Source organism: Zootoca vivipara, chromosome 8, assembly GCF_965207765.1.
Source record: "Zootoca vivipara chromosome 8, rZooViv2.hap1.1, whole genome shotgun sequence".
In the NCBI taxonomy this organism is placed as follows: domain Eukaryota; kingdom Metazoa; phylum Chordata; class Lepidosauria; order Squamata; family Lacertidae; genus Zootoca; species Zootoca vivipara.
In genome coordinates, this window is record NC_142591.1 from 87,072,041 (window position 1) to 87,094,645 (window position 22,605).

A 22,605-nucleotide genomic window follows, 5' to 3' on the forward strand; every position below is an offset into this window, starting at 1 on the left:
TTTTAGAAAACTCTTTTATTCTGGTAGAGTTTGGAGCTACAAACAATACAAAAGACAACAGAAATAAGTTATAAAAAAAGGTGGGGACAGAGCAACTAGAATGTTTCCCCTCCCAGCAGCGCAGCGAGAACATCACAGTCTCTTTTCTCCTTGCAAGGGACGGCTCCTGCACCTCTGCTGCCTTGAGAAAGGCGTAAGACCCCTCTGGGAAAGGTGTAGGTAATGAAAAGGACAGGAACTTGGCTTGCTGAGGCAAGGAGAGACAGAACTGATCCTCCTATTACAGTATTCCTGGAGAGGCAGCTGCTATGAGGGACCCCCTGGTGCGGCTGGCTCTTCCGAGCTGGTCAGGAGCTGCTGCAAACACCGCCGGATTTCATCATAACCCCGGTACACCTTCTTCATGCCCCGTGGCAAATGGCGGCAGGATGACAGGTTGAGGTAGCTGAGACCAGGGCAGCTGGCAATCAGGGTGCTTATGGGGAGAAGGAAAGGAGATCTATGTTAAGCAGCGCCCCAGGCTTGCTCCTTCTTACCTTGTTAGTGTGGGGAATTGGCAAAGCATTAGATTATCACAAGGCCACTCGTAATATGAAGCTCAGCAACAGGATAAAACACTACCAGGGTTCCAACGGGTTGACATGCCTCTGCTTTTCCCCTGAAGGCCACAACCCTGATCATCCCAAAGCTTGGAGAAACATCCACCTGCCTTCCAAAATGTCCCAAATGGATTTAAAATAAGAGATACCGTAAATGTGAAAACAGTGCAAAGTTCCTCCCAACTACTCAGAAATGTGGCTTCCGTCCCATCGGGGACAGGGGGCTTGGGGGTGGAAAAGCTGGCCTGAAAAGCAGCCATTATTTGGGCCAGGCCTGCCGACAAGTGAATTCTGCTGGTTGCAGCATTCCAGGCCTGGAGCTCAAGCCACCGGACTGTGGGGAGTCTGGGCATTCCCAGGGCAGACTTGCCTGCCAGGCACACTGAAGCTCCAGCACAGGGAGCAGCATTCAGCAGAGGTCATGCTGTGAGTGGCGCTTGCTACTTTTCGGTCTAACCATAATCCTACACAAACTGGAAGAAACCCACCGCCTCTGCTTTTGTACTGCTGGCAGTCTGTGATGAGAGCTGCAGCCAGAAGAACTCTCCCAATTTCACCACTCTCCGCCACAGCAGCACAAACATTTGCCTTACCTGTGGCACCCCACTTGTGGAATGCTCCCCTGGAGAGGCCCCTCTGGCAGAGGGTGTTTTCATTTCCCCAAAGATCCAAATAGTGATGAAACTGTTTTCGACTACTGCCATTTTATCTTGCTGTCTTATTTTCTTTAAAAAATTATTGAGATGTATGTTTTAAGCCATAGTGAAATTGTTTGCTTGTTTCTACTTTGAAGGTTTAGGGATATTAAATGATTATATGCCTAGATATACGGTATTCAACAGTGGCAAGACACAGCGCAGAAGCGGTTCTGTCCAAAGAATAGCAATTCTCACCTTTCCTCTAAGGAAGGCAGCATGCAAGTAGTATATAAGTGGCCCCCACACCCACATTGTTTTCCTCCAGAGTTGAAGAGAGCTGGGTTGGGACCTAATTGGGGGAGGGGAAGAGATCATCTCAGGGGACACGCCCTCTCGGCTCACCTGACTGTATGGAGGGCAACCTTGGTTCCCGTGAGGTTGAGGGAGCGCAGGGCTGGCTCCCCTCGGGTGCTTTCTCCCCGAGTGAAGGCAGCCATTGCCTGCTCCAGATCATCTTCACTGAAGCTCTGCCCGGTCAGATCCAGCTCTCTCAAGCTGTGGTTCCACTTCCAAGTGATGAGGGGGCTGCCTTGGAGGGGCAGGTGCAGGTGGCTGGCACTATATAGGCCCAGGTAGAGTTGCTCCAGGTCTGCGGAAGACATCTGGTGTCAGGTGGGATGAGCGTAGTGACAACAAGGAAACGTACAATGATAAAATAATAAAATCACATGATACAACCGCCACCTGAATGTATCTTACACCAAACAGGGTTGGAAGGCCAAACTCATTATCCAGTGATATAGCCATGTTTCACTGAAACAAATATCATCACTACCGCCACTGGTTTTGACTGGGGAGGTCCTGTTAAGACCAACAGATAACTTCTAAACATCTTATGTACCATCCTCTTGCCAGGCCGAACAACTCTGCTAAGGGCCCCTTATGAGGTGGCCAAGAGGACCTTCCTACATCCAAGATCTGTGTAATCTCAACTTCATGTGTCTGAGAACTCTAAAACTACACACGACAACAGCAGAGCTGTGTGCTCCACACAGTTTACTTCACTGTGGTTTTGCATTCAAACTCCCCTTTCCCCTCGCTGAGTTCTTTTATCTTTTGGGGGAATAAATGCCTGAAAGAATGGCTGCACAGAGATAATGCACGCCTAAGGGGAAGGCTCAGCTCCCTATACAAACAAGGCACCCTTATTGAAGAGGAGACCCTATTCCCTCAGGCAGCAGCCCAGCAGTATTAGGTAATGATCCAACTCAGCCTAAGGAAGCTCCTAAAAGGAGGAGTCCCAACCCGCATGCTATAAAGGACTGAGCCAGGCCTTGTTTTAAACAAGCAGATTTGCCAACAAAGGTATGAGCATGAGTGATGGGATGATGATATGATGATGGTTAGGCTGCCCAGAAAACACAGAGGCGACAGATCCTTTCACACCCACCTGGGCAGGGCAGTAGCTCCAACCCCTTGGGTGTCACATGGAAGCAGCCGCGCAGGTCGAGCACACGGAGTCGGCTTGAAGTGCACAGGATCCGTTTCAGCACGCTGTCATCGACGAAGGTGAAAGAGGTTGTGGCCAGGCACAGCTCCTGCAGCTGTGGGAAGCCAGGGGAAGTCGGAGCTGAGCGGGGAATGGGCTTTGGGTAGCAGATGAGGTTGAGCAAGCGCAACACCTGGAAGGAAGAAGCAGAAGAGGAGGGTCAGGAGAGCAACCCTGAATTACTCATCAGCCACAGGGCAAGGAGACACCAAGCCCAAATCCCTGCCCTGAGGGGAAATCTCCCCACCTGAGTTCCTCTCTCAGACATACCAACAAATAAACCCACACCCACTGCGCATCTGTGGAGCGGTTAAAAACTCCAGGTGACTCAAGCAAGAAAGCCAAGCCATGCCATCTGTTACCAAATAACTGGAGTTGCCTCTCCACACCACAAAGCAAAGACAAAGACTCTCCGCTGCACATTACCAAACCACTCACTCACTCACATACCATGCAGAGGTATTTTTCCCTGTCCTGGCTGAAGTCTCTTGCTTGTGACCCCTGATCTGAACCCATGGGAGTCAAGGTTAGGCGATTGTGGGGTGCTCCAAGGTCTCCCAGTTACACATCTCAGAATAAGAGAAGGCAGCCCCACAACCCAAGTGAATCCTCACACACCTGCAGCTGTGGACAAGCTACTTGAAGCTGTTCAATTGGAAACTGGAAGTGCTGCGTACTTTGCTGTATCTCTGTGTTCACCTCTAGAAGCTGCAGTTCTGGGCAGCTGCCATTCTGAAAAGCAAAGTCAGATATAAATGACAACTGAAAATGGCACTGGGGTCCAGCAGGACTAGTTAAAACCTAGATTCCAAAAGAAGGTCTGATCCTGCATGCCCACCAGCCTAGCCTCAGACGACAGTGGGGTACGAAGTCAAGCTTTCTCCAAAGATCTCAGCTGGTGATCAGCACCATATGCCAAGAAGCATATGAGCCAAAGCTGTTCTTAATACAGTGGTACCTCTAGTTACGAACTTAATTTGTTCTGGAGGTTGTACATGATTAGAAGTAAAAAACAGCATTTTGAATTGGGGCCCGGAAACTGACCGTGAGCCAACTTTCTTCTCCAGTACCTCCCCTTATGATAAAGAGACATTTCCTACCTTGTGAACCCATTTAGTCTATCCCATTCTGGCACCTTTTTATTTAACTTGTGGCACACCAGATGTTAGACATCCAACTCCCATTGGCTTCAGCCACATGGCCAATGGTGAGGGTTGATGGGAGATGTGGCCTCTGTGCCCCCCCCCATTCCTGGTTTAAGAATAAATACATTTACCCCCAGTATTTCCATTGACAAGTTCATGGGAGGGGAGCTTGGATAAACTAAATGCTTTTAGCTGCTAGGGTGGACAAGAGTCAAGCATTCAGGTGATTTGCCTCATCAAACTTCCTAGGATCTTTTTCACATTCTCAAGCTGAACAAACTGAAAAAAAATATGCATCAGAAAACCTCCAGAGTGTAGTCCTTAAGAGACTTCCAACTACACATCATTAAAATCATTACATTTTTATACAATACTCCTAATGGGCAAAGTTTTTGCGCACATTACGCCCTCTCATCTGTCTTTACAACTCTATGGAGTTGGCCACCATTGCTCCCAGGAAGAGAGTAAAATAAAAAAATTCCTTCAGTAGCACCTTAAAGACCAACTAAGAGAGGTACATGACAAATGCAGAATGACCCTGAGAGTCCATTGGATAAGCAATTCTATTACCTTGGTTCTTCCAGATCTACATCCAAGGCTCTACCCATTGGACCACACTCTCTCTGCAACCCTAACCTTAGGAACAAAAGTGTTACTATGAGGCCAACTGAATGAGAGACTGCAAAGCACTTTCTTTCCAAAAAATGGAAAGGTTTTCAATCACAGCCTAAGGATTGCATCTGCCGGGGGTCTTTCAGTTCTGCATGTCCTGCACTAAGTCCCAGGGGGCTGAACTCAATGCACTATGCACCCACTCTATCATTTGTGAGCTGCCCCCTCAGGGAGGATTTCTCCCCAGCCAGAGATTCAACATTGTTTACAACAGTTATTCTGTGACAAGCCAATCCCTCCATGGGGTTTCAGCTAAGCTTACCAAAAGCACAGAAAAAATGGCATTCAGACGGCTGCTGTACGTTAACCATAAATGGCGAATCCGAGAGCCAGCAGCTTCCAGAAAGCTGATGACGGCCGAAGGGTCAACCTGGAAACGCAGAAGAGAGACATCAGTTATGGAGCTCAAGATTGCAACCAATCTGCAGCTGAACATCTACAAGAGAAGGCAGTGGGATCCAGGCTCAAGCCAGCGGGATCCAGGAACTCTGCCCTCTCCTTGAGACACTTCCTTGCAGTTGCTGAGCACAGGCACCATTCACCTGAGAATTCTGCAAGTTCAGGCTTTCCAGTTGCAGGCAGCATCCAGCCAGTGTGCACAGAGACTCAGTGGTCACCCCACGGCAATAGGACAGCTTGAGAGATGCAAGGAGTGGGCAGGATTTGCCAATTGCCTAAATAGTCCAGGACAGGAAAGGGAGATTAGCTGACAGAAGGTACCTTGCCTCCGGCATCAATGTACTCTATACATTACAGAGAAACACAGCACTATATCACAAAAGTTAAACAAAACGGTAGCAGTTGTCTTTTTTTTGCATCTTTTGCCCACTTCCAAAATTCGGGTTTTTGTGTGCCAGGGACCCAGGTGGCGCTGTGGTTAAACCACTGAGCCTAGGGCTTGCTGATCAGAAGGTCGGCGGTTCGAATCCCTGTGACGGGGTGAGCTCCCGTTGCTTGGTCCCAGCTCCTGCCAACCTAGCAGTTCGAAAGCACGTCAAAATGCAAGTAGATAAATAGGTACCGCTACAGCGGGAAGGTAAACGGCGTTTCCATGTGCTGCTCTGGTTTGCCAGAAGCGGCTTTGTCATGATGGCCACATGACCTGGAAGCTATACGCCGGCTCCCTTGGCCAATAATGCGAGATGAGCACGCAACCCCAGAGTCGGTCACGACTGGACCTAATAGTCAGGGGTCCCTTTACCTTAAAAAGGCACAAGACTGCAGTAGCCTCACCCACCTTCAGGACAAAAGGCACGTGGCTTTTCCAGTGGCAAAGAGCAAAGTCTCGGAGGTGAGAAAACCTGCAAGGAGCAAGTGCATAAAATGATTCCGCATTCCAGACCTGATGCATATAGTCTCCAGAGGAGCAAGGAGACGGATAGGGAACCCAGAGTCGCTGCCAAAGAAAAGGCGGTGAAATCTGGCAGGTGACTTATGCTCCTCGCATACGAAGACTGCATCCCCCACAAAGGAAAAGCAAATACTCACCGGTTGGCAACCAGCCACTCCATTGTGTCCAGGACTTTCTTCTCCAGAACAGAATGTTTTTGGCCTGGGGCTACCCAGCAGTGGCCAATGGACACCTTCTGCCAAAGTACAGGGTTGGAAGCTGCTCCATACCAGAGCCGGCACACGCGGGCCACCCTAGAGATAAAACCAGCAATGACTGTCACGTCCTCACGGGGCCACCGTGCATTACAGGTACTCACCGTGAGTACCTGCCAAAATAATGCATGCTCTACGGCTGCCTTTGCCAAGCTGGTGCCCTCCAGATGTTTCAGACTACAACTCCCATCAGTCCCAATCATAGAATCATAGAGTTGGAAGAGACCACAAGGGCCATCCAGTCCAACCCCCTGCCAAGCAGGAAACACCATCAAAGCATTCTTGACAGATGGCTGTCAAGCCTCTGCTTAAAGACCTCCAAAGAAGGAGACTCCACCACACTCCTTGGTAGCAAATTCCACTGACGAACAGCTCTTACTGTCAGGAAGTTCTTCCTAATGTTTAGGTGGAATCTTCTTTCTTGTAGTTTGAATTCATTGCTCCGTGTCCGCTTCTCTGGAGCAGCAGAAAACAACCTTTCACCCTCCTCTATATGACATCCTTTCATATATTTGAACATGGCTATCATATCACCCCTTAACCTTCTCTTCTCCAGGCTAAACATACCCAGCTCCCTAAGCCGTTCCTCATAAGGCATTGTAGAATCATAGAGTTGGAAGAGACCACAAGGGCCATCCAGTCCAACCCCCTGCCAAGCAGGAAACACCATCAAAGCATTCTTGACATATGTCTGTCAAGCCTCTGCTTAAAGACCTCCAAAGAAGGAGACTCCGCCACACTTCTTGGCAGCAAAGCACAGTCCAAACCATGAAGGTGGCACCAGGTTGACAAAGGCTGCTGTACGCCAAGATGGTTTCCTTCTCCTTGGCTGCGCCCACAGCGCTCCATTTACCTACAGAGGAATGGCACTGAGCCTTCCGATGCCACAACGTGACGGAATATCTGGACCAGGATCTCCACTGGGAGGCACTCGCCCCAGGAACTTCCAGTTGCTGGCTGGGTGCTGAGGGGGAATGCCTTGCTTTCTTCTCCTCGATCCTCAGCAGCCACATGCTGGTTTGCCAAAGTCTCCCCTTTTACGCATTTCCTCCCGTGTGTTGCCTGCTTCTTCAATCCCTTCTTCTTCTGCTGCTTCTGCTTCTGCTTCCCTTTCTTCTTGGGCACTTTCCGGAGCGGCCGCTGTCGTGCCTCCTCCACGTTGGAAACTATCAGCAGCATGTCATTGTCCGTCTCGTGCACAAGGTAATGAGGGGCAACTCTCCGAGGGGCTTTGCGAGCCGCCTTCTTCTTCTTTGCTGGGGGCTGGCCGGCATGCCCCGTCTTCCCACTCACTTCTGCCCCCCTCTTGCGGGGAACCCGTCTCAGAGAGGCGGGGGGCATCCCTGGAGACAGCTCACTCCCTCCGGGCTTCTCATCCATGCTGGCCTTCTCATTTATGGTTGATCATAAGGGGGTGTCCAGTGAATTCTTCCTGGGGAAATGTGAAAGAAGAACAACCATTGTGGCCAGAAGGGATAACAGTTTATTTACACCTGGTGTTTATACAGTTCTTTCCCCCAAGTTATCCAAGTCCTTGAAATGTACTATTTCAGTAAGTTGTAAAGCAGGCCTGTCTCATTATTCCCATAAAACATTATTCCCATGTTTTCTGTGTGTACGTGTTTGCGCGTGTCCATGGCACTTGCTTAAGGCCACATCATGCTATTACGGCTCAGCTGAGCTGGGGCCTTCCACCTCACAGCTCCTATTTCCAACTAGAATCTTCTCTATATTCAAGGAAGTCTAAGGTCTGACTCTTACTGGCCTTGCCTAGATCAGGGAGCCACCCCCTTCTTTATTATGGCCACACCTGAACCACTGAGGATTACAGGCTTCCTGCTGCCAGGGCACATGCGGGTTGAAGCTGCCTTCCAGAGCCCCCTTTCCTGCCGAATGCCAATGGAGTGGCTGGGGAAACCCAGCCAAATGGGCGGGATATAAATAAAACAACAACAACAACAACAACAACAACAACAACAACAACAACAACAACAACAACAACAACAACAAATGCCTACAGGGCACGAGAGAGCAGCACAGGGACCCTCTTCTTCTTCTTCCCCTGGTGCCCAGGCGCTGCCTCATCCAAGCCCTGTCCCTCCACTCCTGCCAAGGGCAGCCCTGAGGACTCTGGGAAAGAGGAGATGCTCCCTTGGATCCTTGGCCAAGGGTGCCGCGGGGCATTGTGGGGAGGCAGCGCAGGGGATGCTGGGAAAGAGCCGTGAGGGCTGCTCCTGAGGGGGAGAGGGAAACAGGCCGCCCAGGCCAAGGCACCGCCGGGCATTGTGGGAAGGCGGCTGCGCTGCCCAGCCAGGCGCGCGCGGAGGAGCATTGTGGGACGCCGGGAAGGAAGGCGCTTCCTGAGGATGGGGGGGGGGGCCAAGGGCCCGCGGGGCATTGTGGGAAGGAGCGCGTCCGCGCGGGGGATGCCGGGAAAGGGGCCAAGCGGAGGTCTGCCGCGGCGCCCGCGCGCTTACCTGGCCTGCGGGGCTTCCGCCGCGTCCCGTCAGCCGGGGCGGGGCTCCCAGGATGAAGGGGCGGGACTTCCGGCGGAGGGCGGGGCCTCAAGGCCGTCCTCCTCGTGGCCAGGCTGCGTCCCGGTCGACACCGCCGCCGCCGGCAGCACGTGAGTCGCCCGGGAGCACGAGGGGGGGCCCTTCCCGGGCAAATGCCGCCTCTTAAGCCGCTCTTTGGGGTCTCCCTCCCGCCGGGAGACTCCGGGGCCAGGCGGGCGCCAGCGTCTTTCCTCCGAGGAGACCCCTTGGAGCTCCTCCTCACCTTCCTGCAGCAGCAGGACGCGGGGGGGGGTTGGGGTGAGGAGAGGCTTCGGTTTTCGGCAGGATGGGACCCCGCGGGGTCATCCAGTCAACGGGAATCTCCGCTGGGTCCTTCGTGCTTCCAAGCCTCCAAGTGAGGAGACCCCCCCCTGGCCCTCAGAAAGGGCTCCCCGGTGTTAAGTCACCATCTCCTCCTTTCTTGCCACTGGAAGCCCTGGGTTCGGGTCCTGCCCTCCGGAGCAGGAGGAAACCAGCTGGCTCCGCGGGGTCAGGCCAGGTCAGCCCTTCGGAGCTTCAAGGCTCTGTCGGCAGTTCCTTAAGGAGGGAGGCCATCGAAGGGCCTGATCAGAGCCAAAGTCTGCCTGGTGCAGTGACCTTTGTCCCTCAGTGACCAGCCAAATGCTTCTGGGAAGGCCACAAGCACGACAGGCGGGATAAAAATGTAAATAATAGTAATAATAATAATGGCTGTTTGTTTTCCCCACCTGACAGCACAGTCATTGATATTCAGTGGTATGGTTCCTCTGAAGACGGAGGTTCTGTTTAGACAGAACAGCTTAGTTCTGTCACCCTCCGTGAATTTGTCTAATCCCCTTTCAAAGCTGCCTCGGGGCACTGAGTTTCATAATTTAATTCTGGATTTTGTCTGCTCTGAAATCAATTTTGCTGGCCTGAATTCTAAAATTATGAAAGAGGGAGAAAAACTTGTCTCTGTCCACCTTCTTTACGCTATGCATAATTTTGTAAGTAATCGTGGCTTTCCTTAATCTCCCCCCCCCCCCAAACCAACTTGAGACACACATGCCAAGCGCTTTAATCTTTCCTAGTAGGAAGGTGCTATTTGCCCCTGGTCATTCTGGTTGCCCTTTTCTGCATCTACAATTCATTTTTTGAGATGTGACCAGAACTGTACCCATTATTCCCAGTGTGGTCACACTGTAGATTTGTGTAAAGCCAAGATTCTGACAGTCATATTTTTGGTACCTTTTCTGATAACACCTAGCACAGAATTTTCCTTCTGCCTCACCCTGAGCTATTATTGCATATTAATTTGACATTTTCATTGAGTTACGCACCAGTGATCTCCTTCCTTGTCAGTCGCTGCCTGTTCAGACCCCAGGACTGTGTACACAAAGGGGTTTGGGGGGGGCGGGGAGTGTTTGCCCTTTTAATGCCCATTCATCCACTTTGGAGAAGGGCTTTTGGAGCGCTCTGAAGGCCACTTGGCCTAAGCCATCCTGAATACAGTAATTTGTTGTTATCTACAGACTAGGTCACTGTGCTGCTTACTCCTGGCTCCAGATAAGTCGCATACAAGTTCAAAAGCACAGATCCGCTAGACTAGAGGCTCAACTTCTTACTTCCCTCCATTGTGGGAACTGTCTGCTTCTACCATCTGCTTCCTATTCTTTGCCCAGTTGCTAAATCATGGAAGGCCCTTTTCTTTCATCCCTTGTGTTGTGCCTCTTAGACTTTTAAAGTGTAGAAAGATTCTGTTTTTGCTGCAGCAGACTTACTCGGTTTCCTGTGTGGAAGCTCTTGATAACTTGGAGTTGTAAAAGGCAATGAGTAACTTAAGGGATGAGGAGCAAAGTCTGCTGCTCCTGTTGTGCTACTGGGGAGCTTGCTGCTGCCTGGTTCAGAGAAAGGCTGATGGGAGCAGGGATGTCCCGATTTAGGTGCTGAGGGTATTAGAGAAATTACGGTTAATGGCTTGGTGGAGGTGGCAAGTACCGTAAGAGAATTGCAGAGGGCATCAAGAGAACCTGGAGAGATTGACGAGAACTCCTCTGTTTTGTAGTACCCCAGAATGAAGATTGGGCTGGAGGAGAGTGCAGGGGAAGGAGAACATGCACTGGAAGAGTGAGTTACCCTTTTGGTCTTACGTCTTACATTTGCATCTTAGCCTTATTCTTACGGCAAGTCTAAGGAAAACACGTGGCCCTCCTGGGATTTATGCGCTCCACTCCTACCTGCCCTGCCCTGACCGTGGACCGTTCTAGCTGGGGCAGATGGGAGTTGGAGTCCAACACCGGGAGAACCACCGTTTGTGCAGAAGGAGACAGGGACCTGTCCAAGGCCATCAAGCTGAGCAGGAATTGGACTCTGATCACCCCATTCATTCCAGCAGCACATGCTGGCTTTCGATTCTGCTGCTGATAGGCTCTGTGCTTCCAGGTTCCTTGACCCGGTGTTGCTGTGACATCGCTTGAACTTTCCATCCTCCTCCTTGGTTGCCAACCTCAGAAGTGATGCTTCTCCCTCCGCAGTCTCCCAGAGGGGTCTGTGCCTGAGACTAGTGGAAGGTAAGGATTCTGTGACACTTCTCTTCCTGCCTCCTTCCACATTGGCAGTTGGGAATGTTTCAGGCAGGAACGCAAGAGAGCGTTGTGCAACTATTTCTGCAGATGAGGCCCATCCCTAGAACGTGCAGGAATAAATTTTTAAAGTGCCGTGAGATGGGGGCAGTTTCTTGCCTGTTGGGGCTGGATTTTGGCAGGGAGAGCAGATGTTTGTGATGCCATTCTGGAATTAGACATGCTCCCAATTTCTGTTCCTTTCAGGCAGGATGAAACTTGCTCCGTGGTAGACGAGGCAGCCTGCCTGCCATTTTCCCTTCTAAGACAAACTTGTTTTGGTGAAAGGAAGCTGTGCTGGAGCATCATTCCTGCACAAGGGGCTTCTTTGATCAGGTCAATATCCTCCTCTGCTTTCATCTGCAAATCCAGGTGCCTCGTACCAGGGTCCAAAACTCGCATTGTTCTAGGCACATTTTGCGACAGGGAATTTCATTAGTGCAAGCAGTTTCTGAGCTGTGGGTGCAGTACTGTGCCTGAGATTTCAGAGTAAAACTGCAGAGTGGAAGGAAAGGAGGACCTTTTTCTGCCTCCCCACTTCCAGCTACGCTCTGAAGACTGGAGAAGAAGAGACCCTCTTAAGAATATTAGGGGGGTGGGCAGAGGAATGGCCAGACCATGTGAAAAAAAGAACACAATATTTTTGCTGCAGTTCATTCATTTCAGCTTTGTATTTTTGTTATTAAAAAAGCACGCCTAGACATTCCATGGTGGCGCCCATAACCTTGGTTTAAAGTGCCCTTTAGCTCCTGGCTTTTCTGTCTCCGTTTCTAACACTGCCTGGTACACGTCACTTGGAGAGAGAGCACTGCGGTGATTGGGCAGGGAATAGGTGGTGGTTCTGGACTGGTAAACAATCATGGAATATGGAGGGGAATTAGATTGGCCTGTGCCAACATAGGAGTGGTGGCATTAACCTCCCCTGTAAACGTCCCTTTGTAAAGTTCTTATTCAAGTTGGGGGGGGGGAACTGAGGGGAACATTTTGGTTCCTTTGCAACCGTTGCTTTTGCAAGAACAGGTGGAGCAGTCTCTCTTTAGCAATCCGTCTCCTTGACTGAAGGGAACATAGTTTACTCGGAGAGTAGGAGCATTTGCCTTCACATGTTCTCAGAAGGTGTGGAGAGAGGAGGGAGGCCGCATGCACAAGTCCTACCCCCATCTCAACCAACTCCACCTCCAACCTTCGCACATCCAGAAGGGAGATTTGAAGCGAGGGTCTCTGCAGGTTCAGCTTGCCATCCTCCCATGCCATCAGAAACCCCAGTGGATTTCTGATGCATTAACTTCCCTCTTCAGGCCTTCCCACTTTGCATGCAAAAGTCTGAAGCCCTAGCCAATGGGGATCCCCAGTCCTGTTCCTCCCTAGAATCATAGAATCATAGAATCATAGAATCATAGAATCATAGAGTTGGAAGAGACCACAAGGGCCATCCAGTCCAACCCCCTGCCAAGCAGGAAACACCATCAAAGCATTCCTGACAGATGGCTGTCAAGCCTCTGCTTAAAGACCTCCAAAGAAGGAGACTCCACCACACTCCTTGGCAGCAAATTCCACTGCCGAACAGCTCTCACTGTCAGGAAGTTCTTCCTAATGTTTAGGTGGAATTTTCTTTCTTGTAGTTTGAATCCGTTGCTCCGTGTCCGCTTCTCTGGAGCAGCAGAAAACAACCTTTCTCCCTCCTTTATATGACATCCTTTTATATATTTGAACATGGTTATCATATCACCCCTTAACCTTCTCTTCTCCAGGCTAAACATACCCAGCTCCCTAAGCCGTTCCTCATAAGGCATCGTTTCCAGGCCTTTGACCATTTTGGTTGCCCTCTTCTGGACACGTTCCAGCTTATCAGTATCCTTCTTGAACTGTGGTGCCCAGAACTGGACACAATACTCCAGGTGAGGTCTGACCAGAGCAGAATACAGTGGTACTATTACTTCCCTTGATCTAGATGCTATACTCCTATTGATGCAGCCCAGAATTGCATTGGCTTTTTTAGCTGCTGCATCACACTGCTGACTCATGTCAAGTTTGGTCAACCAAAACTCCTAGATCCTTTTCACATGTACTGCTCTCAAGCCAGGTGTCTCCCATCCTGTATTTGTGCCTTTCATTTTTTTTGCCCAAGTGTAGTACTTTACATTTCTCCTTGTTAAAATTCATCTTGTTTGCTTTGGCCCAGTTGTCTAATCTGTTAAGGTCATTCTGAAGTGTGATCCTGTCCTCTGGGGTGTTAGCCACCCCTCCCAATTTGGTGTCATCTGCAAACTTGCTCAGGATTCCCTCAAGCCCATCATCCAAGTCATTGATAAAGATGTTGAACAAGACTGGGCCCAAGACAGAACCCTGTGGCACCCCACTAGTCACTACTCTCCAGGATGAGGAGGAGCCATTGATGAGCACCCTTTGGGTTCGGTCAGTAATCCAGCTACAAATCCACTGAATGGTAGCATTGTCTAGCCCACATTTTACCAGCTTCTTTACAAGAATATCATGGGGCACCTTGTCAAAGGCCTTGCTGAAATCAAGATAGGCTACATCCACAGCGTTACCTTCATCTACCAGGCTTGTAATTCTGTCAAAAAATGAGATCAGATTAGTCTGACATGACTTATTTTTCAGGAACCCATGCTGACTTTTAGTGATCACAGAGTTTCTTTCTAGGTGCTCACAGACTGTTTGCTTAATGATCTGCTCTAGAATCTTTCCTGGTATTGATGTCAGGCTGACTGGGCGGTAATTGTTTGGGTCCTCTCTTTTCCCCTTTTTGAAAATAGGGACAACATTTGCCCTCCTCCAGTCTGCTGGAACTTCGCCTGTTCTCCAGGAATTTTCAAAGATTATTGCCAGTGGTTCTGAAATCACCTCTGCCAGTTCTTTTAATACTCTTGGATGTAGTTCATCTGGCCCTGGAGACTTGAATACATCTAAACTAGCCAAGTATTCTTGTACTACCTCCTTACTTATTCTGGGCTGTGTTTCCCCTGCTGAATCATCTGCTCCATATTCTTCAGGTCGGGCGTTGTTTTCTTTCTTGGAGAAGACTGAGGCAAAGAAGGCATTGAGGAGTTCTGCCCTTTCTCTGTCCCCTGTTTGCATTTCACCATGTTCTCCTCTGAGTGACCCCACTGTTTCCTTGTTTTTCCTTTTGCTACGGACATACCCATAAAAGCCCTTTTTGTTGCTTTTAACCTCTCTGGCGAGCCTGAGTTCATTCTGTGCTTTAGCTTTTCTGACTTTGTTTCTACACGTGCTGGCTATATGTTTGAATTCCTCTCTGGAGATTTCCCCCCTTTTCCATTTTTTGTACATATCCCTTTTAAATCTTAACTCAGTCAAGAGTTCTTTAGATAGCCAGCCTGGCTTCTTTAGGCACCTTCCATGTTTCCGTCTCATTGGTATTGCCTGAAGTTGTGCTTTTAATATCTCCCTTTTAACAAACTCCCAACCATCATGAACTCCCTTCCCTTTTAGTATTACTGTCCATGGGATTTCACCCAGCGTTTCCCTAAGTTTTCTGAAGTCGGCTTTCTTAAAGTCTAGAATTTGGACCTTAGTATGCTTGGTTGCTCCTTTCCGCTGGATAATAAACTCCAGAAGAGCATGGTCACTCCCACCTAATGATCCTGCCACTTCTACCCCACCAACCAAGTCATCACTATTGGTTAGGACCAGATCTAAAATGGCTGATCCTCTTGTTGCTTCTCCCACTTTCTGGACAATGAAGTTGTCTGCAAGGCCAGTGAGGAATCTGTTCGACCTTATGCTCTTGGCTGAGTTTGACATCCAACAAATATCAGGATAGTTGAAATCCCCCATTACTACTATCTCACTTCCTTTGGAATGCTTGGCCATCTGTTCCAGGAAGGCATCATCTGTGTCCTCAGTTTGGCTTGGGGATCTATAGTAAACTCCCACAATGAGATCACTGTTGTTTTTCTCTCCCTTAATTTTGACCCAGATACTCTCAATTTGGCTTTGAAGTTTTAAATCCTGGATCTCTTCACAGGTATACATATCCCTAACATATAAAGCTACTCCTCCTCCTTTCCTGTTTGGTCTATTTCTCTTAAATAGATTGTATCCCTCTATTACTACATTCCAGTCATGAGACTCATCCCACCAGGTTTCAGTGATGCCTATTATGTCATATTTAGTTTGCTGTACCAAGAGCTCAAGTTCATCTTGTTTATTTCCCATGCTCTGTGCATTAGTATACAGACATTGAAGACCGTTGATCATTCCCCCATGTCTCTTATTTAAGGATATTTTCGTCCCACCACTAGGTCTGCATGCTGCTTGCTCCATTTGGTCCTTGACATTTGGATGATCATCTTCAGCATTTGATAGACTCCTACCTTCAGGACCACTGTCTCCCTCCCCCACATAAGTCAGTTTAAAGCCCTCCTGATGAGGTTTTTGAGTTTTGTGGCAAAAACATTCCTCCCAACTTTTGTGAGGTGCAGTCCATCACTTGCCAGAAGTCCATCTTCAAGAAACTGCAGACCGTGATCTAGGAATCCAAACCGTTCCTGTTTGCACCATTTGCGAAGCCAGTTGTTCACTTCCCCTATTTTTCTCTCTCTCCCTGGGCCATGTCGTTCAACTGGGAGGACAGAAGAGATGACAATTTGTGCATCTAATTGCTTCAACTTCCTGCCCAGAGCCTCATAATCATTTTTGATCTTCTGTAAGCTATGGCTTGCAGTGTCATTGGTTCCCACATGCACCAAAAGGAAGGGGTATTTGTCGGTGGGTTTTATGATTCCTTGCAGCCGTTCTGTTACATCTTTGATCTTGGCCCCAGGTAGACAGCACACCTCTCGAGACATCTTGTCAGGCCCACAGATCACTGCTTCTGTACCCCTCAGTAGGGAATCCCCAATCACCACTACACGCCTCTTCATGGGCTTGGTTGGGATTCTTCTATGTGCTGTCCCTTCCAAGGTTACCTGCATATTTCCCTCTCCATGTACGCACTGAATGCTGGGGGAGGGGGCTGTTGGCTTAGGAGAAACTCCAGTTGCAGCAGCCTATAGCCTTTTCTGGCAGACAGAACTGGAAGCTCCTGACATTAAGGACAGAACTCAGGATGCCACAGGCCTTTAAGATCAAATCAAATACTGAGTGCATGGCAAAGTGATATAAACTCAGGTCCACAATGCTTGCTTTCCAGACGTTTAGTCTGTCTGTCTTTTATTCAGAAGGATGTCATCCGACAGGGGTGGTGAACCTCCAGCCCCCAGGCCAAGTGTGGTCTCACACGAGTCCCAGTTTGTCCCCCAAGACTGTTTCCCCCAAAGCATGCCCACCCGTCCCACAACTTTCATCGCGTTCCCCGTGATTGCACAGCCAGTCACTGCATAAAGCAGGCTTGAAGCCCATCAGCTGATAGTGGTGCCTTCAAGCCCACTGGGTCAGAGGCTTTTCAAAGCATCGAGCAGGGCTCTTTGCCAGCCCCGTGGTAATCACCATGCTTGAATTCTTAATCACAGATTATTGAATCTGACCCTCGCCTATCAACCAGATCAGCTTCCCACCCCTGCACCCAGAGGTTAGGCAAACCCTACAGCCACCTTGTCTTTAAGCAAAAGCCCGGAAGCCAGAAATTGGATACAGACAAGTAAATGGAGAAGGAAAGGAACTCCCTGCCCTTCCTCTGCCAAGAAACTGGAGAAGGAAAACCCAGCATCAAAATGCAGCTCGGTTTTTAATGTTTGAAGTTTTGTTCTGTTTTTAATGTTTTGTTGAAAGCTGCCCATAGTGGCTGTGGAAACCCAGCTTGATGGGTGGGGTAGAAATTATTATTATTATTATTATTATTATTATTATTATTATTATCTATGTTCCTCCTCTGCCAGCTGCAAGCAGTCTCTAGTGAATTAAAAAAACCAGGCTAGTAAAGTTTGTGAGGTTATTTACTAGGCTTACCTAGAGGGTTTGAACTTAATTGTACATCATGTCATTGCATGTTAGCATATCCTGTAGTGATGCCTATGCATGTAATTAAGGGGAATTGCAGCTCCTCTTTAGTTTGTTGCACCATTAAGTGCCATATTTCAGAAGTAAAGTTCACTACAACCACTGCTCTGCCTGTTATATTTCCAAGTAAGGCACCCTTAATGATTTCCACCCATATAATACATAACAGATCATTAGCTGCTAGTCAGTTGCATGGAACAGAGTTGCAGAGAAATCTGCAATGTCATGCTCCTTGGCAGAGAATTTACAATTTCATGCTCCTTGCTAGAAAATTATGCTTAGGAGCATCACATCTAGATAAGGAAAGTCAAGAAACGCCTCTCTTGTCTCTTTGTTGCTGATTCCACACCCTCCTCAAAGGTAAGGTTGTTTCCTTGGGGTGGCACAGGAGGGGGTCAGTGGGCAGGGAAGATTCCTGTTTTGTGCTGCATTTCTGTGCAGAGGCTTAGCTTAAAATGATCTTAAAATGAAAGGCACAAATACAGGATGGGAGACACCTGGCTTGAGAGCAGTACATGTGAAAAGGATCTAGGAGTCTTGGTAGACCATGAACTTGACATGAGCCAACAGTGTGATGCAGCAGCTTAAAAAGCCAATGCAATTCTGGGCTGCATCAATAGGAGTATAGCATCTAGATCAAGGGAAGTAATAGTACCACTGTATTCTGCTCTGGTCAGACCTCACCTGGAGTACTGTGTCCAGTTCTGGGCACCACAGTTCAAGAAGGATACTGACAAGCTGGAACGTGTCCAGAGGAGGGCAACCAAAATGGTCAAAGGCCTGGAAACGATGCCTTATGAGGAACGGCTTAGGGAGCTGGGTATGTTTAGCCTGGAGAAGAGAAGGTTAAGGGGTGATATGATAGCCATGTTCAAATATATTAAAAGATGGCATATAGAGGAGGGAGAAAGGTTGTTTTCTGCTGCTCCAGAGAAGCGGACACGGAGCAATGGATTCAAACTACAAGAAAGAAGATTCCATCTAAACATTAGGAAGAACTTCCTGACAGTAAGAGCTGTTCGACAGTGGAATTTGCTGCCAAGGAGTGTGGCGGAGTCTCCTTTGAAGGTCTTTAAGCAGAGGCTTGACAGACATATGTCAAGAATGCTTTGATGGTGTTTCCTGCTCGGCAGGGGGTTGGACTGGATGGCCCTTGTGGTCTCTTCCAACTCTATGATTCTATGATCTGAGGCTTTTTGAACTTCTCAACTATGAATGTTTCACTCCTGTAACTAAATGCAGGGTGTTTGATCACTACAACCTTACGGTAAAAATGAAGCCATCTTCTCAGTTCTTATTTTTTAAATATTATTCAAAGGGGAAACTCGTGAGTGTGTGTCTGAAAGGGAGAAAGAGAGGGAGAGGCACACAGGATTGCAATTCACTGGAGGAAGAGGACACATCCAAACCAGAAACCATGACGGTGCACCAACCAACAAATGAGGGCACCTTCCGGATGGGAAAGGGCCATAGCTCAGCGCCAGAGCATCTCTGCCTTGCGTGCAGAAGGTCCCGGTTTCAAATCCCAGTGGTATCTCTAAGGAGGACCAAGAGAGCTGAGCGCCTCAAATCCTAGAGAGCCATAGCTTCCAGTCAGCGTAGGCGAGAGAACTGAGCCAGGCAGACTGCAGCTTCCTATGTTCCGCCTGCCTCTTTCGACTCGCTGGAGGGCTTGGAGCAGCTCATTGCCGTGGGTGACCCAACGGGTCAGACCAGCCAGGCAGCAAAGGACAGGAGCCCTCCCTTCCTCGCGGGCACAAAGGGCTCGGCTGCTCCTTTCCCAGGCAGCCACTGGGCAGCCTTTCTCCTTCAAGAGCCGACTCAGCAGTTCAGAGCAGTCTTCTGACTTGGAGCCCTCCTTACTCTGGCCATGCAGCCTCCTGCCCAGGTGACCATCTCCATCTTTCCCCCCGCTGACCACGGAAGGACACTAAAGAGAGAGCCGCTAACTGCCTGTCTCTGATTCTTTCTGCACACCAGCTGATTCCCAGCACATCATCTTTTGTTTAATAATAATAATAATAATAATAATAATAATAATGTAAGTGATGTACATGCAGCAACATATTTGAAAAGACAGAAGTACTACTTGGAAGCTGGTGTTTGTGTCCAGTGGTTTTGCTCAGATAAGGAGGGAGATTTTGACTACCTGAGCTTTGATAGTATCACTCTGGTTGTGGCCTTCTGCTCTTTCAAACAACTGCTCTTGAAAAGTAGAATACGCCGCCACCTCTTAATGTTGGGTTCAGAGTGCAGCTGCAGGCAAGGGAGAATTCTTGTCTAAATTGCATTCATTTCCTTGGAAATTTTCTATCATCACCTGAGCATTGGGCATCTGATTAAATAGAGGTGCATTTTCCCCTCCCTCTAGGGATGGCTAGCGTTGCCCAATAGAGTCTCCTGGCATTGCTTATGCTGCAAGATACAGCCCTGCTTCAGATTCCCGGACTGGCTGTCTTCACTCAAGGTAAAAGCTGCATTGCTCTTGACTTCCCATTCCTCGTGGTTCCAAAAGTCAGTTGTCCCCACAGAGCAGGCTCGCATGGGCTTCCTGAAGCAGGGCATAGTGTGCCCTGCCAGGCATTCTGCAGGCCTCTGAGTATCCTATGTGCAAGCAGGCAGGAGGGATTCACACAGCATACTGCAGCATAAAGCTGTGTGCTTGGAGGGAGGGAGGCTCTGCCCCAAGGAGCTTGCACTCTAAGTCAGTGCTTCTCGAACTTGGGTCTCCAGCTGTTGTTGGACTACAACTCCCACCATGGCCAACCACTGGTCCTGCTAGTGAGGCATGATGGGTGTTGTAGTCCAACAACAGCTAGAGACCAAAGTTTGAGAAACGCTGCCTAAATCTTCCTTCCCCAGCCTGATCCCCTCCAAATGTTTTGGACTGCAGCTCCCTTCAGCATGGCTGAGGCTACCAGATTTAGTCACTCCATTCATAACCTGCCCTTCAACCTGAGGTCTTGCAGGGCAGTACACAGCTGAATTACTTTCTTTTAAAAAACAATAAACTAAAGTTAAAGAAGATTCCACCTCAACATTAGGAAGAACTTCCTGACAGTAAAAGCTGTTCGGCAGTGGAATTTGCTGCCAAGGAGTGTGGTGGAGTCTCCTCCTTTGGAGGTCTTTAAGCAGAGGCTTGACAGCCATATGTCAAGCCATATTTGATTCTATGATTCTATGATTCTAAAGCTTAAAGTATGACACACGCGTAATGGATCTTGTGAACCACCCTGAGACCTGTGGCTATAGGGTGGTATGCCAATAATAATAATAATACATCAATCTTGCACTAGAAGAGAGCAGTTCTTCAGCTCAGCCTTCCCCAAATGCCAGGAAGGGAAGGTACGTCCTATGCTGACTCCAAAAACAACAAGGCGGAAACGCCACCCCTGGGGTTCCATGACCATGGAGGCCCTTCTCCGAGCTCCTACCTGCGAAACTATATTGGTTGGTCCCTCCTGCAGACCTGAAGGCATGCAGGTCGGCAGGTTAGAGGAGAGGCACTCAGTCCCAACCCGCCATGAACTCCTTTAAACTCCAGCATCAACCCCTTAAATTGGCTCTGGTAGCAAACAGTCAGCCGCTGCAGATCCTTAAAGATCAGGGACCTATGAGCCCCCTGTGTGGCACCTGTCGGCATCTTGACTGCCACATCTTGCACCGCCTGCAGCTTCCGGGTCATCTTCCAGGGCGTGTTGCAATCGTCTGGCCAAGAGGTTACCAGAACATGCCCTCCCGTGGGGGTTCTGCTCCAATATATCCCTCTTGGGGTGGCTGCTCTAGTGTTTGCCAGTGAGGAGAGAACAGGAGGAGGGGCGGGACCAGCGAGGCCAGGATGGCACACAAGGGGGTGTATGTGGAAGGTTACGCAAGCTTGAATTCCTTTGCAGGTGAAGGTGAGGAGCCCACTGAGTTGTCTGTCCTCCCTCCCTCTCTCTCTCGCCAGGCAAAGAGGATGTCGGCCTCACTGAGCAGCCAGACCGTGGTCTCCCACCTCCTCGTGGCCCTCTTTGGGATGGGCTCCTGGGTCTCCGTGAACTCCCTGTGGGTGGAGCTCCCCGTGGTGGTGAAGCTGCTGCCGGAAGGTGAGGAGCAGGGGCTGGGGGCGGGCTGGCCTCTCTTGCGGGAGGAAAGGAGCTTCAGCTGCAGCAGGACAGGAAGGAAGCGGCTCCTGTGGGGAGGCAGGAAGGGGCGAGAGGGATCAGCCAAGCTCTTGAGGGGCAGGACAAAGAAGGAGGGCCTGGAGGGGCGTGCTGGCCAAGGCCCCCTCTTTCTTGGCCTTGGGAGGGGCTTGGGTGTCCTGCCTGAGGAGGCTCCACAGGCTGCAGCCCCTGCTGGGCTCTAGAGGCCAAGGGCAAGGCCCCACCCACTTTGGCTAGACCTGGAAGCAGATGTTCTAGGTGTTTCCCCTCCCCCTGTGGAAAAGGAGCCAGCTTCTCGCTTTGCACCTCAATTGCAGATGCTCAGAGGCACCAGAAACTGCTGTTGTCATGTTTCTGAAAAGTCCCCTCCCCGAGGCTGCCTCCATGCAAGCCATAAGACTTGGGGCGGGTTCCTCCTCTTAAAGACACGCAAACACAGTGTGTGTAAGAGACACCACGATAGAAGCTTCTAAAACTCTGCACGCATGGAGAAAGTGGATAGAGGAAGGTTTCCCTCCCTCCCTCCCTCACGTAACGCTGTAACTCGTGGGCATCCAAGGAAGCCGATAGTTGGGTGATTGAGGACAGATCAAAGTACTCCTTTATTCGGTGCGTAGTTAAACTGTGGAACTCCCTCCCACAGGAGGCAGTGGGGGCCACCAACCGATAAGGCTTTAGAAGACAATGAGACACTCATGGAGGAGCGGGCGAAGGGTGGCTCCTAGCCAGGACAGCTCAGCTCGGCTCCCACAGTCGGAGCAGAAGCAATGCTTCTGAATCCCAATGGCTGGAAAGCACAGGGCGGAGAGTTGCTCTTGCCTTTGGGTCCTGCTTGCTGGTTTCCCTTTGGGGCACCTGATTGGCCACTGTGAGAACAGGATGCTGGTCTAGGTGGGTCAGTGACCGCATCCAGCAGACCCTTGGGAGCGAGTGCTGAGGCTGAGGGCCTTAAGTCGTCTCCATGGCGGCCCCTCCTTCCTTCACAAGCTGCACACGCTGAACCCAGTGATTGCAATAAAACAAGAATGTTCTTTGCCGTCTTGCCTGGGGAAGGGAGGGGATAAATACTGCTTTCCTTTAGAAAACAAAATAAGGCAGGGAGGTTCCCTGTGATAAGCCCTTCTTTGTGAGAACTC

General features: G+C 49.6%; 2 protein-coding genes across 8 annotated transcripts in view; one reads left to right on the top strand and one right to left on the bottom strand.

Moving 5' to 3' along the window:
• FBXL6 (F-box and leucine rich repeat protein 6) lies at nt 1-8,716 on the bottom strand. Of its 5 annotated transcripts, none has more exons than XR_015951700.1 (10): nt 8,686-8,716; nt 7,062-7,640; nt 6,092-6,247; nt 5,805-5,904; nt 5,146-5,277; nt 4,866-4,973; nt 3,405-3,518; nt 2,688-2,919; nt 1,640-1,899; nt 1-475 (listed from the first exon to the last, which is right to left on the bottom strand). XR_015951700.1 is itself a non-coding variant. In XM_088676436.1 (10 exons), exons 2-10 carry the CDS (start codon nt 7,586-7,588, stop codon nt 307-309), a joined length of 1,749 nt encoding a protein of 582 aa, XP_088532562.1. In that variant the 5' UTR covers nt 7,589-7,640; nt 8,686-8,716; the 3' UTR covers nt 1-306. The 5 variants fall into 5 exon arrangements, 4 of the variants coding, with proteins under 4 accessions (XP_088532562.1, XP_034980507.3, XP_088532563.1 ...); XM_088676436.1 differs by having other exon boundaries at nt 1,640-1,886; nt 5,841-5,904; XM_035124616.3 differs by having other exon boundaries at nt 1,640-1,886.
• Nucleotides 8,709-22,605, top strand: part of SLC52A2 (solute carrier family 52 member 2) — a 20,467-nt gene continuing 6,570 nt past the window's right edge. The window contains exons 1-6 of one of the 3 annotated variants that reach the window (XM_088676438.1): nt 8,740-8,834; nt 10,787-10,848; nt 11,164-11,291; nt 16,838-16,896; nt 19,696-19,791; nt 21,274-21,412. In XM_088676438.1, coding sequence (XP_088532564.1) covers nt 21,283-21,412 — 130 coding nt within the window. In that variant the 5' untranslated portion in view covers nt 8,740-8,834; nt 10,787-10,848; nt 11,164-11,291; ... (1 more) ...; nt 19,696-19,791; nt 21,274-21,282. Of the gene's footprint in view, nt 8,835-10,786; nt 10,849-11,163; nt 11,292-16,837; nt 16,897-19,695; nt 19,792-21,273; nt 21,413-22,605 lie in introns of all 3 variants that reach the window. The other 2 variants (XM_035124635.3, XM_035124637.3) reach the window with 2 other exon arrangements.

What these genes read in the sequence shown, in the direction of transcription:
- FBXL6 (XM_035124616.3), bottom strand. Translation starts at nt 7,588, where the DNA reads ATGGATGAGAAGCCCGGAGGGAGTGAGCTGTCTCCAGGGATGCCCCCC. An exon ending in GAGTGGCTGGTTGCCAACCG is followed by an intron (nt 5,905 to 6,091) that starts GTGAGTATTTGC and finishes TGCTCCTTGCAG; the next exon opens with GTTTTCTCACCTCCGAGACT. An exon ending in CCATTTTTTCTGTGCTTTTG is followed by an intron (nt 3,519 to 4,865) that starts GTAAGCTTAGCT and finishes TTTGCTTTTCAG; the next exon opens with AATGGCAGCTGCCCAGAACT.